At 43.9% G+C, this 16617-nt stretch overlaps 2 protein-coding genes across 51 annotated transcripts in view; one reads left to right on the top strand and one right to left on the bottom strand.

Annotated features, from left to right (window-relative positions):
* Positions 1 to 16617, bottom strand: part of UBAP2 (ubiquitin associated protein 2) — a 182274-nt gene that overhangs the window by 99755 nt on the left and 65902 nt on the right. For 30 of the 50 annotated variants that reach the window (XM_065047034.1, XM_065047025.1, XM_065047032.1 and 27 more), the window contains 6 exons: positions 16385 to 16424; positions 12707 to 12890; positions 8601 to 8667; positions 7017 to 7212; positions 5669 to 5760; positions 4819 to 4869 (listed from right to left, as the gene is read on the bottom strand). In XM_065047034.1, coding sequence (XP_064903106.1) covers positions 4819 to 4869; positions 5669 to 5760; positions 7017 to 7212; positions 8601 to 8667; positions 12707 to 12890; positions 16385 to 16424 — 630 coding nt within the window. The remainder of the gene's footprint in view (positions 1 to 4818; positions 4870 to 5668; positions 5761 to 7016; positions 7213 to 8600; positions 8668 to 12706; positions 12891 to 16384; positions 16425 to 16617) is intronic. The other 20 variants (XM_065047037.1, XM_065047028.1, XM_065047018.1 and 17 more) reach the window with 1 other exon arrangement.
* LOC135577412 (interferon-like) lies at positions 1269 to 1841 on the top strand. The gene has a single exon (XM_065047062.1). The coding sequence runs from the start codon at positions 1269 to 1271 to the stop codon at positions 1839 to 1841; it is 573 nt and encodes a 190-aa protein (XP_064903134.1).

Consider the following 16617-nt stretch of genomic DNA (forward strand, 5'->3'; position numbering starts at 1 on the left):
ATCCTGGGCTGTGTTTGAAGGGGGTGGTTAGTAGGTCAGAGAGGTTCTCCTTCCCATCTACTCTGCCCTGCTAAGACCACATCTGGAATATTGTGTCCAGTTCTGGGCCCCTCAGTTCCAGAAGGACAGGGAACTGCTGGACAGAGTCCAGCGCAGGGCAACAAAGAGGATGAACAGAGTGGAGCATCTCCCTCCTGAGGAAAGGCTGAGGGAGCTGGGTCTCTTTAGCTTGGAAAACAGGACACTGAGGGGTGACCTCATTAATATTTACAGGTATATAAAGGGTGAGTGTCACGACGATGGAGCCAGGCTCTTCTCGGTGACGACCAATGATAGGACACGGAATAATGGGGACAACCTGGAACACAGGAGGTTCCACTGAACTTTGAGAAGAAACTTCTTCTCAGTGAGGGTGACAGATATTGGAACAGGCTGCCCAGCAGGGTTGTGCAGTCTCCTACTCTGCAGACATTCAAACCCGCCTGGACAACTTCCTGTGTAACCTCATCTGGGTGTTCCTGCTCCGGCAGGGGGATTGGACTGGATGAGCTTTTGAGGTCCCTTCCAATCCCTCACACTCTGTGATTCCGTGAACACAATGAAGTTCAAACTGAGGAAAGGAAAGTGAATACATTGCAGAAGCTTCAGCAAAAAAAATTCAGTGCTCAAGTGCCCAGACCCACAGCCACCTCCTCAAAGGACATCTGGACAGAGAGAGCTCCTGAGATTCCTGAGACACATCTCCTATAACCCCAGAATGTGAACAGTAATGATGTAATTCAAAGGAAAAAAAAGGATATAGAAACTAAAAAAACCCACAAAAATAAGTGGAGTATTACACAAGGAAAAGAGACTAAGAAAGAAAGGGAAATTCAGTGAAACACAACAGGCACAAGTGCTCACGAGAGGAAAAGGAAAAACCACAAACACATCACTATGTGTCACCACGACCCCAGCGCTTTCGAGTCCCCCGCTCAACCACCACTGCAGCCAACCTGCCCCCAACACACCAGCAGCAAAGCACCAACACCGCCCGCCCCGCACACGGACACCCCACCAACGCACTTCCCCAAGACCACCACGGCCACCAGCCACCGCTGGAAACCACGGCCGGAAACTCGCCGCACTCAGAAAGCCAGGAAGGGAAACCGCGGCACCACATAAAGCCAGCGAGCCAGCAGCAGCCCAAGCACAGCGCCCACCCGCACCACCAGCCAGCCTGACCGGGCTCCTGCCCAGCACCACCCAGCAGCACCCACAGCCCCACCATGGCTGCGCCACACACCCCACGGCCCCGCCTGCCGCACGGCGCCCCGGCGCTCCTGCTCCTCCTCACGGCTCTCGCCGCCGCCACCGCCTGCCACCACCTGCGGCCCCGCCACGCCACCTTCCCCTGGGACAGCCTCCAGCTCCTCCGGGCCATGGCTCCCAGCCCCACACAGCCCTGCCACCACCAGCACGCGCCCTCCTTCCCCGACACCCTCCTCAACACCCCCCGCTCCCAACAACCCGCCGCCGCCCTCACCATCCTCCAGCACCTCTTGCAAATCCTCAGCAGCAACAGCATCCCCCAACACTGGCACAACCAGGCACGGGAACACCTCCTCAACAGCCTCCACCACCACAGCCAGCAGCTCCAGCAGTGCCTGACACCCAACAGGATGCTCTTCCGAACACAAGGACCCCGCAACCTGCTGCTCACCATCGACAAATACTTCGGCGACATCCAGGACTTCCTCCGCACCCACAATCACAGCGCCTGCGCCTGGGACCACGTCCGCCTCCAAGCTCACGACTGCTTCCAGCACCTCCACAACCTCACCAGCACCACCCCCAATTAGAACAGCCACCTCCAACAACCCGCAGGGCCCCATGCAGACAGCCCTCGCCACCGCTGGACCACTGCCGCACACCGCCCCAACCCACCTCCATCCTCACGCCTTCCCTGACCCACGGCAAGAGCTGCTGCCACAACGGCCCTGCACCCCCAGCCTCCACTCACCGCTCCCCTATTTATACACCTTCCTCTATTTATTTGGACAATGCTTTTATCTATTTATTCACCTATTTATTCAACACGTAATAAAACCCAGGTGCAAAAAGCTTGTTGGTGTCTGTCGTCTCAGGAGCACAGCAACGAGCCTTCGGGGTGAGGGGAAGCCGCCTACACTCAACACCTACCCCAACCCCGTTCCAAACAGGGCTCTGCACATCCCCTGCCCACTCTCCTCTTTGGCACCTTCTCAAGGAAGCTATTGCCTCAAACTCTTGGGAAAAGCTCTGCCAGGGTTCTGTCATGTAGGAAAGGCATTGCAGAGATTGCTTCAATCTCTCTGCGTTTAACTATTCCTGCCACTTCAGGCCACCTTTATGACAATTCCTGTACTGTGTCTGAAAACACCCTTTAGTACCATGTATCCTAGGGCAACACAGAGAAGGTATGAATCATTATATTTTCTCTTTTTCATCTTTACTCTTGGACTTAGTGGTCAGTTTAAGAAATATTTTTGTCCATTTGCTTTATTTATTTTTGATTAGGTATCACCCATTTATTTTTTTCTCTATATTTGCTGTCACTACCTGCTAAACAACATCAAGAATTGTAATCTCCTGGCCTCTCAGAACCCAACCTCATTTCCTAGAGGCATGCCCTGCTCCAGCCCCGGGCTGGCCCTGTGGTACAGCTACATGAAAAAGCACTTGTTCCCACAGGGAAATGGAAATTTGAGCGAACAGTTCAGAAGTGTAGTGTGACAGAAGTTCAACAGCACTTCCAAAAAAGTATTTGACTCCTGCCAGTGTAACCACGGGTACCGCGTTTGTATGGAAAGGTTTTCGCAGTGAGGGGGCTACAGGGGCTGCTTCTCCCATAAGGTGCTAGAAGCTTCCCTTATGTCCAACAGAGCAAATGCCACACAGCTCCAAGAGATGGACTCACCACTGGCTAAGGAGAAGTGACAGTGGCAGCACCTCTGTGATAACATATTTAAGGAGCGGGAAAAAAAGGCATGCAAGAGCAATTACAGCAGGATAGAGGTATGAGAATGTGAGAAAAACAGCCCTGCAGACACCAAGGTCAGTGAAGAAAAAGAGGAAGAGGTGCTCTAAGTGCCAGAGCAGAGATTCCCTGGCAGCCCACGGTGCAGACCATGGTGAGGCCGTCTGTGCCCCTGCCACCATGGAGGTCCATGGTGGATCAGATATCCACCTGCAGCCTGAGCAGGTGGATGTGCCTGAAGGAGTCTGTGACCCCACGGGGGAGCCAGGCTGGAGCAGTCTGTTCCTGAAGGGCTGTGCCCCATGGAAAGAGCGCACACTGTGGCAGTTCATAAAGAATGGCAGCCCGTGGGAAGGACCCATGTTAGATAAGTTAGTGGATGACTGTCTCCTGTGGGAGGGACCCCACGCTGGAGCAGGAGAAGCGGGTGATGAACAAGGAGCAGCAGAGATGTTTGATGAACTGACCGCAATTCCCACACCTCGCCAGTCTGTGCTGCTCAGAGGGAGAAGTCAGAGAAAACCAAGAGTGAAACTGAGCCTGCGAACAAGGAAGGGATGGGAGGAAACACTTTCTAATATTTGGGTTTATTTCTCATTATCCTACTCTGATTTGATTGGTAATACATGTATTTTCCCCACTCAAGTCTGTTTCGCCCATGACAGTTAACTGGCAAATGATCTCTCCCTGTCCTTATTTCAGGCACCAGACTTTTGTTATATTTTTAATTCTCTCTTGCCCAGCTGAGGAGGGGGAGTCAAAGAGCAGGCTGGTGGGCACCAAGCATTCAGCCAGGGTCAACCCACCACACCATGTCTCTCCTGGTCCCAGAACTGCAAATACTTCATTGTTTTGCTGTTCTGAAAATAATCCCATTCATCTCAGCCAACCATTCTTCCAAGAATCATGCTTTCATCAGGTAGTTAAATTCTTCATTAATGCACTCAACATTGGTTTTTTTTTTTATCAGGATGCGCAGCTGGACAGAGTTTTGTCTGGGACACCCCTGTACTCACCTTGGACTATCTGACTCCGATTGTCTCCAGACTCCAAATGGAAGACCTGGTACTGAGCTTTAACTATGGCATTCATACAGTGATACTCCCTTTCCAGATTACTGCTCATTGCTCCTTTTCTGCCCCTACAGGTCCACAGCATCACTTAATCCTGTGACTTCTCTCAGTTCCATGCTACCAATCCTTCAGTCCAAGATCCTTATCCTGGTTTTCTGAAAACAAAACTATTTACCTTTCTGCAATCTAGACTAAGCATGTCTTTGTGAATCTGTATGGGACCTCAGCTTCTCACACACCATTTACATTCTGGATCTAAGTAAGGAAGAAAACTTCATGCACTCTCCCTCTTGCACCTGTCCTGCATTTGTTGCCATGATGCATACACAAAGATCTCCACCTGTGATCACCTTCAAAACATGTTCAGTGCACCTCCTGGCTGCCACTTTGTGTACCTCCTGTTTAACCCCACCTCTTGGTAAAAGAAAACATTCACGCTCAGATTTCAACTAGGTTTGACATGATACCATTCTGTTATTACAACAATATAAAATTTCTCCACTCAAAAGCAGAGAGTACACTTGCTTCTCTTTCCAGAATATGCAGATGGACAAGTGCGCAATGCAACAGTTGTTCTATATCAGTTTATACCACTAAACACACTGATTTTCGATACTTAAAAAACCCAGAATATAGAACATAAGGACAAGTTCTTAATCACCATCAAATGAAACAATTTGTTTTTTATAAATGATCAACAACAAAAATAACTTGTTTAAAATTAAATAAACTAAGCTATTTACTTACCATTGGCAGCCTGGATTGAAGCATCTGGAGATCATCATAACCATAAATCTGCTTAAAGACAGATTAAAATACAACATAATTATAACACTTTTCTCTGATGCCCAACAATTTGAGTCTATTAATACAGTCTGACAGTCTGTTTTAAAGGTGTACGGCTATACATCGCACTGTGCCATCATGGCACGCTAGAGCACTTAAAGGCAAGTAGAGCTAAGCTTAAAATGGCTTGTCACTCTGACACTGTTTCTTGGTGACAGCAGTCCTCTGAGGAGAGTTTGACTGTCCCATCTTCAACATCATTTTCACAGATGCATCATTCATCAACTTGTGAAACATCTTTAGGGCATTTAGATTTGGGAGTAAGAGAACAGCCTTCTTTGCTTCAATCATTACTTCTGATAACAGCAGGATATAAGATTTAATGATTAGACCACAAAGCAATCCATGGTATCCCCTCACATTCCGTATGACACAGAAAGATTATTAGAATAAAGTTTCTGATTCAAAAAACAGATAATCAAACGTATGTCGATCTTGGACAGACATCACAAAGCTAAGTGCAGACTTTCGAAGTATGACAGACAGGACACATGGCACATTTCAGCCATCACTATAGTAAATCTATTCCCGCAACACAAACCTGCATGGGTCTAATTTTAGTCAAAGGGCCTAACACCTGATAGTTTATTATCAACAGTAAACCTCCGCTGAATATTTCACATATTCTTCAGCATTTGGTACAAGAATTCTAGGTGCAACACATGCCAACAAAAATGCCTTGGCAGCAGGGCTGGTACACAATTGTACCAAGGGTTATGCAATCAAGGAGAGGAACAATTAAATTGCTTACTGGGTAGGCAGGCAGAAGTCCTCCAGGTCCCACAATATACTGGTTATGCAACAAGGGTGGCACACCTTGGGGCAGGTTTGGGGGAGCTTTGCCTGTAGAATCAAAATACAGACACTTTAACAAGCCCTTAGAAAAGGCTTCAGCATTGAGACAAGATAGCTCACAAGCCCTGACGACTGTGCTGCCATAGCTTGTAAAGAGCAGAACTACGCAGAAGAATTTTGTGCTGGTCGATGAAAATGCTCAAAATAATCTGAAGAGTTTAACCATGCCTCAAGGAAAGGAAAACTCAGGCTACTTAAGACTGAAAACAGTCCCATCAGGGAATAGCCTGATTTTGTCATTTACTTTGTCCAAAAATTACAGAAACTTCTCCTTTTCTCAGACCTCTCCTGAAGGCAAAATTTAGGCATTGTTCTCAATCTAAGAGAGGAAATTCTCTCACGTTCTGCTCTGTCAAACACATTCTCCCTTAACATCAGCAATAGACTGGAAAGCACCAAACATCACCAGCATACTTTATTGGGGCGACTTACTGCAGCTGGGAAGAGCAGAGAGAACATTGCAACAGTTTCAGTTGCCTCCATAAAGCAGTGCTAGGAAGTAGAAGAGTAAAACAAAAAAACAAACGCACTTTGGCCAGTCATCAGACATTTCATTTACAAGGTATGGAAATGACAAATGAGACATCCTCTATAAGTAAGTTCAATCTTAATATTTAAATCATTCACTTCTCTCCATAGGATTTCCTTTAAGCAGTTCAGGGTGATTAGAGAAGCAAGAGAGAATTTAGAATTGCTTCCACTTCAGTGCAAGAAGCCTCCCCACTGTTTCTCTTTGTGGACCCTTTTTCTGAAGTGCTATTTGCTGTGGAATGACCCAGACATCAGATACTTCTTTCCTTTCTGTAGATCTGGCACTAGGGATGTGGCATACAATAATGAGGACACTGCAGTATATTTTGATACTGTCACACAAATTCAAGTCACAGAGCAGACTGAATTCAAAGCCAATGGGAACGCACAGCCAAGAGCTGATCACAACCTGGAATACAAACTGGGCAAATTTCCTAGCTCAGAACTTCTGAAGTCAGAACTGCTCGAGTGTCTATTTATAAAACTCTTCGGGGATGGAATGTGCTATATAAATGCCACATAATACTCTAACAAGTGTTGCAAATACACAAAACCAGACAACTTTATTTTATGCACCAGCAAATAAATCACGCTGAAAATGCTAATCAAAAGCGTGGATTTCTTAGCGTAGTTATGGCTGGTGAGATGCTCAACTGACAGCCCTGCTGAGTGAAGTCCTCTCTCTATTCACGTGATCTGTTAATATTGCGAACCTGAAGACACTAAGGGAGCTGCCCGCGTGGTGGCAGCTGGTATAGACACACTGGTAACGCTCAGGCCAAGGCTGTTTGTAGTGTTCATACTGCTTGCCATGCTGACAACCGAAGAGGTGGTGCTAGTGGCTGAAGTTGAAGCAGTTGAAAAGGTTGTCGAGGGCTGGAGCGAAGTTGTGTTCTCAACACTAGTGTGCTAGAAAGGAGACAAAAAGAATGAGGATCACATAGCAAATAAACCACAGTGAAAGATGCTGGGGAAAAAAAAAAAAAAAAACAAAAAAAAAGAAAAAACCAACACCATAATCTTTTAAGTTACAGCAGCGCATGCAAAAGAAAAGAATATGCATGACCTGCGTACCAAGAAAGCAACTAAGTTGCACAATTGTGGTTTTTAAGTATTCAAAGAAAATTACTACATGAGAGCTAAATTCAAACCACTAGATCATCATAAAATTATACGACAGTAACTCAAATGTCACTCCACTGTATTATTTCATGCCCTCTGCTTGTATACTCCTAAAGCTAATACTTGCTACGTTAAATAAACTCCTGTATTCTTCCACTATTTCAGGACACTGCTATCGTGATTTCCTCAATGCACATTTAAAGAGTTAAACTGCAATGCCCCACAACAACGTCAATGTGGCAAACTGAAACGCAAACAAGATGTTCTACAGGAACACATGAGGATAAAGGAGTTCCGGGTTTGAATCCAGCACACCACCATGCCTCAGCTGTAAACCAATCACACTTGCAATAAAGCATCAACACCACACAGAAGTCAAAACAACTCTAACAACAAAAAAGAAGGACATTCGGTGTGAATTTTTAACTTACATATTCAGTAGCAATGGAGCATTACAAACCAAAATACAGGCATAAAGAAAAGCAGCAAGGTATCTGCACAGCCCAGCTGGGATTGTACAGAAATAGTCCACCACAGAAAAAAACAGTGTCTCTCTGACTTCCGTTTGTGCAACCTCATCTAGAGCGCTGTGTTCACTACCATTTGCCCTGTTATCTCAAATGCATTAAATACTCAGGTGACAACAATGCCACATGGTGAACTCTAAAATCAACTGTCATGAGGGTTTTGTCAAGACATGTATCATTCCATCCCCCACATTTTGCCAGCTAACCTATCCAGTGGAGAAAGCTAACAGTCCATATTTTGGAGCAGTTTCAGAGGCACTTCTAAAGTTGTGTTCTTTTGTTGTGGGGATTTTTTTGTTGCGTTTTTTCTGTTTGTTTTTGTGTTGTGTTCTTTGCTGTTGTTTTCTTTTAATAACAAATTTGTTTCAATAAATTATTTCTTTATTCCATCCCCCACTGCTGGCATGAAAATTTCCTTTGCAGTTGTGTGACTGGCAAGCCTCTGTAACAACCACTCCCTGATCTAGTACGAATCACGAGTGGTAAAGGCTTGTTTACCACTAGAGGGCTGGTAGCCCTTCTTCCCTCAGATAAGACTCTCCTTTTGGTTCTTCATGTACTTCACACAATGAACTTTAAGACAGGGTTTGAATCATCAGATAAACTGACTATATGCCAAACATCTGTTGAAATACAAATAGGACTTACTGCATGTGATGTGCTTGAAGACAACACTGAGGCAGGGGAGAGGCTGCTTTGATGATTGGAAAGGGAGCTAGAAAGAAATTGCAAAGAATAAGATTAATTTCTCCTAGAACTATTTTTAATATATATTTATGTATATAAATAAATACATATATACAAACAATGAGCAGATAGTTGGATATTAGGCAAGGAATAAAAATTGTAGGTTTGTGTATATACTTATAACTGGTATCCTGCTCTGTGTGTCTAAGTAAAAAAATTCTGTAGGGTCTATGTGTATATACACACACATACACACCTCCATGCATATATACATGTGTGTACATACACACAACTCTACAGGCATTTTTGCCTTTAACTGATATCCTACTACCTTTTAATGAAAAAAACTGAAGTACGGAGACAACTATTACTAAGAATAAACATCTAAAACATCATTAATTAGTATTTATCAATTTATCATACTTTAAAAAAAAAAAAGCCAACAGTAGTTGCTTCAGGAATTATGTAGCAATGACTCCAAGACTTACAAAGTTCAAAACCAGAGGAAGGTTCACACAACAGATGGCCTGTTTGTCATTCTTTCTCTGAGCAACTGCTGCTGCATGGCACAGGGCACACATATTAATTTGGTGAAGCAGCGCTTTGGTTTGACTCACTATGTCATTTGTCACATTTTAACCTGTATAACACTGGCTCAGCGCATTAGAATTGAAGGGTATTTGCCCCATAACTCTGCCAAAAGCCCCAACACACTCTCAAAAGACAAGGCTCAAAAAAACACCCAGCAAATGACAATCACCTGTGAAAGCCTCAAAATTAGCCATAATACTAATCAAGAGTGGTTCATACCACTACACCCCACCACAAGCCATTTCCTCTCTGAAAAGTTAAATCAGAACTATCAGTTCACTTTTATAGATACACTGTAAAATATGTCAATAAAGAATCCTTTGCTGAAAAGCACCTGCGAATAACTTCATTTTAACAGGCAGCTCTGCCATAGCACCATGTTTTTCCCTGGCTGACCAGGCCTGTGAACTTTTGGCAGTAACAGCAGCATGGCATTCATGTGTAATCCAACGATTTTTCAGTGTCTCCCTGAAAGGTGACTGAAAATGGTTCTTAAATATTTACACGGACAACATACACCTTACATTTGAATTTGTTGTGTTTTAACCAAGCAGGCAGCCAAACACCACACAGCTGTTCACTATTCCCCCATCCCTGCAAGGGGATGGGGGAGAGAATCAGGAAAAAAAAATATTCAGGTAAAGACAGTTTAAATAATAATAATGATAATAAAATATACAGAACAAGTGATGCATGATGCAACTGCTCACCACACACTGACTGATGCCCAGCCCGTAGTGCTTCTCTCAAGTTTAAATACTGAGCATGACATCATATCGTATGGGACACCCTTTGGCCAGTATGGGTCAGCCGCCCTGGCTGTGCCCCCTCTCCCTCTCTGGCAGGGCAGCATGGGTGGCCCCATGAAAAGTCCTTAGTTTAAGGTAAACACTGCTTAGCAAGAGCTAAAACATTTGTTACCAACATTTTTATCCTAAATCCAAAACACAGCACTGTACCAGCTACTAGGAAGAAAAATAAAATAACTCTGTCCCAGCTGAAACCAGGACAGAGGTCAAGATTGTAACTTACAGTACGGCACAGAATAAAGAGAATGGAAACTGAAGGCAAACAAAACAAAGCCATAAAAAATAGGTATTGTTTGGTGCTCGAAGAGCATCACTTCATGTGAAATCAGAAGCAAGAGAATATAATAAATACTTTCGTATTCTCTATGGGAATCGTTACAAGAAAACACAGCAGTTTTGATAAGAAAGCTGCAGGCTAAATTATATGCTGCAGGTATCATCTTTTCATAACACTTGGTATCTGCCCAAAAGCATCCACCCTCCAACTAAAATTTCTGCCAATGTACACAGCTTTTCAACAACTGTGGGGATTATGTTTCTAACGTGAATGGAATAATTGTTAGTATTTGACATCTTTACCACTTTACTCCAATGAAAACACTAGTGTTTTAGAAGAATCAGCCATGATTAGTTGCTTATATAAGCAAATACAATAAAAAGGTATTAAAGCCACAACTCAACCAGTATAGCCTCAGGATGTCACCTGCCTAAGGATGAAGCTCTAATAACAGGCACTGACAGATGTCAGACAGATGGTGCAGATGAGCTAAGCTGTGCTGAGTGCAATGCCAGAACACCATACAATCATGGAACGGTTTGGTTTGGAAGGGACTTCAAAGATCATCTACTTCCAACCTCCCTGACACGGGACCACTAGACCAGGTTGCTCAGAGTCCTGTCCAACCTGACCTGGAACACTCACAGGGACGAGACATCAACAGCTTCCCTGGGTAGCTGTTCCAGTGCCTCCCCACCGTCACGGTGAAGAATATCTTCCTTATATCTAATTACCCTATTTCAGTTTAAATCCATTATCCCTTGTCCTATCACTACACGCCCTTGTAAGAAGTCCCTCTCTGTCTTTCTTGTAGGTCCCCTGTAGGTACTAGAATGCTGCTTTAAGGTCTCCCCAGAGTCTCGTCCAGCTTGAACAACCCTAACTCTCAGCCTTCCCTTATAGAAGAGGTGCTCCAACGGGTTCCTGACCTTATGTTGGTGGCCCCAGAGCTGGACGCAGTACTCCAGGTGAGGTCTCACAGAAGTGGAGTAGAGAGGCAGAATCACCTCCCTCTACCAGCTAGTCATGTGTCTTTTGTTGCAGTTCAGGATATGGTTGCTTTTCTGGGCTGCCAGTGCGCATTGCCTGGGTCATGTTGAGTTTCTTGTCAACCAACACTCCCAAGCCCTCCTTCTCAGGGCTGCTTTCAATCCATTTTCCACCCAGCCTGTATTTGTTCTTGGGATTGCCCTGACCTATGTGCAGGACCTTGAACTTGGTGTTTTGAACTCCATGAGTTCAACATAGGCACATCTCTCCAGCCTGTCATGGTCCATCTGGTGGCACACCTTCCCTGCAGCACGCTGACCACACCACATGGCTTGGTGTTATTGGCAAACTTGCCGAGGGTCACTCAGTCCCACTGTCCATGTCACTGACAAAGACGTTAAACAGCACTACTCCCAATATCAACTCCTGAAGAATCCTACTTGTCACTCATCTCCATTTGGACATTAATCTGTTTTCCACAGCTCTTTGAGTGCAACCATCCAGCCAGTTCCTTATCTACTAAGTGGTCCATCCACTGAATCCATGTCTCTCCAACTCAGAGAGAAGGATGTCACATGGGACAATCCAGGTAGATGACATCAGTTGCTCTTCCCTTATGCACCACTGCTGAAACCCCATCACAGAAGGCCACCAAGTCTGTCAGGCACTATTTGCCCCTAGTGAAGCCATGCTGGCTGTCACCAATCACCTCCTTGCTGTCCGTGTGCCTTGGCGCATAGTTTCCAGGAGGATTTGCTCCACAATCTTGTTGGGCACAGAGGTGAGACTCACCAACCTGTAGTTTCCCAGGTCTTCATTTTCCTTTTTTTAACAATGGGAGTTATGTTTCCCCTTTTACAGTCACTGGGAACTTCACCAGACTTCACCACACTGTCACCAATCTGATATTTCAAAGCATCTCAAAGAAATGTCTTAGAAAAAGAAAAAACACACACTTCCCTTGTGGAATTATTTCTGGTTTTTAATTTTAAGAAATACAAATCTAAATGAAACTACAATATTTCAGAATTAGCCAGGAAGTAAACAGTTAAGGAATTATTTCAAACATATGACAATGAACAAACAGCAGGCACTAGGGCCAAAGTAGTAAAAACAAATTGGGGGAATCAATTTAGCTGATATAACTGAGGCAAAAGTTGAAAAAGTTGTTTATATACGATGAAAACTCAAGGGCAGCAGCTACTCTGTCATCAACAGGCAGCCCAGAGCTCATACTTTGCAACCAAAACCATCCTGTTCTCTTCTGAATGTCTCTCCTAATTCTAGTTAATATCAGAAAAGGGAACACCAGTGTCTGACAGTCCCATACACAATCACACTTATGTTTGCCCTTTCCCCAGAATTGAACTCCTTTCACTTTATCACAACTCCTACTGTACCTGCTTAACTGGGAAAGTGAGCTGCTGGCCAAATCACTGGACTGAGGCAAGCTGGGCAACGTTGGTGCGTGCTGCGATGCTGAAGGCAAAAGTGAAGCAGTGGTGGATATCACGCTAGGCAGAGAACCAACAGAAGGTAGTGAGGGAGAAGGCTCTGTCTTAGGCGCTGGAACTGACGAAGTAGCTGCAACAAATTAAGAAGAGGCATTCATAGACAAATTCCAGCATACCTGACAGCCCAGACTGGATTCAGTAATCCAATAGTACTCTTCCCTCAGTTTACAAAAGCCTGACCATTAAGAACCAGTAACAGTATCAAGCAATCTAGCTATTAAGGAAAATTCAAACAGCAAGAAAATGATCATTTCTTCACTTTAAGCTTGTCACCTACAAGAGATTTAAAATTTTCACTGCTACACACATAGCAAGCTACATTCTTCCACACTTCACCTCCCACTATCTGGATTACTAGCTTTCAATCACAAGTTAATAGTAATTTGAAAACTCCTTGCATTTGGTTATGCAAACAAAAGTCATTAGCACTTTTAAATGCACTGTACAAATCTACCTACAGCTCTGCTTCTTCATTCTAACCTACATGGCACCTTTGGTGATCAAGACTGACATTAGTGGAGTACAAGGGCACATAGAGCTTATCAGTTTGGAGTACCTAGTCAAATGTGTAATGCAGCAGAATAAAAGAAGCTACAATAAAAGTCCACAATTGAGCACAGCATTAAGCACTTTTAATGGCTAAAGAGTGGTCAAATATTGACTTCCTTTGTTTGATATAGATAACAAAAAGTGTTTAGCTTTAATATTACTTTTTAGGCTACTAGGAGTAAAACATTTACCACAGATGTGCCTTTCCAAAGGATTACTAAACTGTATTAAGACTCAACAACTCTACTGCCCAGCATAATACCCAGCTGTTCCTACACTTACGTCTTGTCCTGCAACGATAATATAAAGAATTAGAGGCATTCACCCACCAATAAGACTCAGAAACAAAGTGAAGGCCCTGCCTTCTGCTGGGCCATGCTCCCTCACAACACCAGAGCCACTACCCAGTGGATCATCACTAACTTGCAATGCACGTTAAGACAGTTTTGGAATGGTCACCAAACAGAAGTCAGATATACACTTGGAAGCTACTCATCCTAGTTTGTTACTGGTTATTTTGTATTTGGTTCATTATTAATTTGGCTTCCTCACTAAATGACCCAAGTAAGCTTGCTGGACTGGGTGCTATACAGACAGAAATCAAGTTGTCTTGGCCTTGGCAATTAGGGTAACTAACAACAGGGAAGGAAATTAAAGTGACAAACAGAAACATAGTTACAAAGGCAGCAACTGTATCACCTGGTACCTCCTGGCAAGATTCAAATAAGTAAAAAGAACTTAGAACTCTTAATACATTTAAAGCAGGTTTCCCTTCTAGAAGCAGATATCCTCAATACAAAGGACAAAATCACTATATTCATTAAGACTCCTTACAAGATGCCCGAACAGAGTGCACAAGAGAAAGAAAACCAAGAGACAAGTAGGACAGTCAGAATTATAACACCAGCCATGCTTTGAACTAAGGATTTAGGAAGCATGAGATCTGGATATTAAAGCTCAACAACAGCCAAGATGAAAGATGAACAAAAAAGATTATGATCAGCACATACAGAAGGGAAAAGGTCAGTACATTCAAAAGTTACACGAGAATTTCTAAGTAGTTTGGACATTCAAGAAGGCCAAGTGCAAGGTCCTGCACCTGGGTCAGGACAACTCCCAGTATCAATACAGGCCGGGGGATGAGGGATTGAGAGCAGCCCTGTGCGGGAGGACATGGGGGTCCTGGTGGATGAAAGGTTGGACATGAGGCAGCAACGTGCACTTGCAACCCAGCCAAATAACATTCTGGACTGCATCAAAAGCAGCGTGTCCAGCAGGTGGAGGGAGGTGATTCTGCCCCTCTGCTCTGCTCTGGTGAGACCCCACCTGGAGTCCTGTGTCCAGCTCTGGAGCCCTCAGCACAGGACAGACATGGACCTGCTGGAGAGGGGCCAGAGGAGCCACAGAAATGATCCAAGGGCTGGAACAGCTCTGCTGTGAGGACAGGATGAGAGAGCTGGGGTGTTCAGACTGGGGAAGAGAAGGCTCCAGGGAGACATTATTGTGATGACTCAGTGCTTAAAAGGGGCCTGTAAGAAAGATGGGAATAGACTTTTTAGCAGGGCCTGTTACGACAGGACAAGTGGTGATGATTTTAAACTAAAAGATGGGAGATTCAGACTAGGCATGGAAAAGAAATTTTTTACCATAAGGGTGGTGACACACTGGCCCAGGTTGCCCAGAGAGGTGGTTGATGGCCCATCCCTGAGGACATCCCAGGCCAGGCTGGAAGGGGCTCTGAGCAACCTGATCTAGTTGAAGATGTCCCTGCCCATTGCAGGGGGGTTGGACTAGATGAGCTTTTAAAGTCCCTTCAAACCCAAACCATTACATAGATGCACAAAATAGATACGTGGAAGAAAACTCATTCCAATTCATGTGCTTGGGATTCAAAAAACAAATGAGTGTTGTCAAAAGAAAGGTGGCATAGAAAAAGGAACTAACAAACCTGTTACAGTATAAGTACAGAAATATTAGGAATTCTCAGATCTTGGTTTTCCATGGCAAAAAGACAAACCTTGTAGTGAATTTCATAAATTGCTTACTAGCTCTGTACCCCAGAGTAAGGAAGTCTTCCACTTGAAAAACTGTCTTTATATAAAACAATCTTTTAAGAGGTAACTTATAGGGCATATACACTTCTCCTGCTCTTTTAAATTGAACTTGGCACTAACAAAAGAACTGTTTACAGGTTTCAATACTCCAATTTCTTTCTACTCAGAGACTTAAAAAAATGCTGCCCCAATAATTTCCTAACTGAAGAGATGTTTAAGAGGAAAATAGACCTAACACCAAAGTACTGGAATTCCAAGAGATTTTCATTCACCCTGCTGTCCTTGAAAATTTCCAGAGCAGCACAAAAGGTCAGCAGAGATTTAATTACTTTAACTCCAGGAAGAGAGCTATAGGGGTACTACAAGTAAAATACGACATCAGAAACTGGCCAAGATGAGGATAACAGTAATGTCTTTATCAGAGCCAGTACTGTTATTCTTAATCCACTGCAAAGCAGTGAACTACCCGGAAGAGGGAGCAGGTTACTCACTGTCACTCCCCACGGCCGGGTGACAGGGCACAAATGGCTCTAGACCCAGTGAGAGCTAACAGTCAAACGTGACTGCTTCACTAGGGCTAAATGCTACTTGCAGCTTCTCTACTGAGAACTGGGAAAACTAGCAAGAAATGCAATATTAAATTTTGACTTTTTAAAAAATTATTTTATACTTGGCAGATAAATTAAAAAGAAAAAGCAGCTACAAAGCAGCCTCTCTAATTCTAAGACCGCTTAGAATTGCAGATATAATAGGTCTGCTTTCATACTTCAGTTTTAGCCAAGAGGCAAGCAGTTTATCCTATGCAAACACTAAACAAACTCAAATAGGTCAGTCATAAATTAGTCAGGGGAACAATACAAAACCTTAAACCAGATGTCACTGCTACAGGTGCACACACAGCAAGTGTAATAGTAAGGAAAGATCAGAAAGTCCTGTGCACAACCAGACTTTGTAAACTTACTGTCAAGAGTTGCCTGTGTTCTAACACCACTGTGCCCATTCTGCAAACAAAGGAGAAATGAATGAATCTTAGAGGTACAATAAATTTTCAGACTGAATAACACATTGAACATGTTTCATGCAAAATTCTGTATTCATTCTAAACGGAAAGACAAAAAAAGGCAGAAAATTAAACCTTTTACTGTGTTTAACAAAACCACATAGTAGTTCTCTCAAGTGCCAGGTATCCTGAAC

The sequence above is a fragment of the Columba livia genome, chromosome Z (assembly GCF_036013475.1).
Source record: "Columba livia isolate bColLiv1 breed racing homer chromosome Z, bColLiv1.pat.W.v2, whole genome shotgun sequence".
Lineage (NCBI taxonomy): Eukaryota > Metazoa > Chordata > Aves > Columbiformes > Columbidae > Columba > Columba livia.

What these genes read in the sequence shown, in the direction of transcription:
- LOC135577412 (XM_065047062.1), top strand. Translation starts at nt 1,269, where the DNA reads ATGGCTGCGCCACACACCCCACGGCCCCGCCTGCCGCACGGCGCCCCG.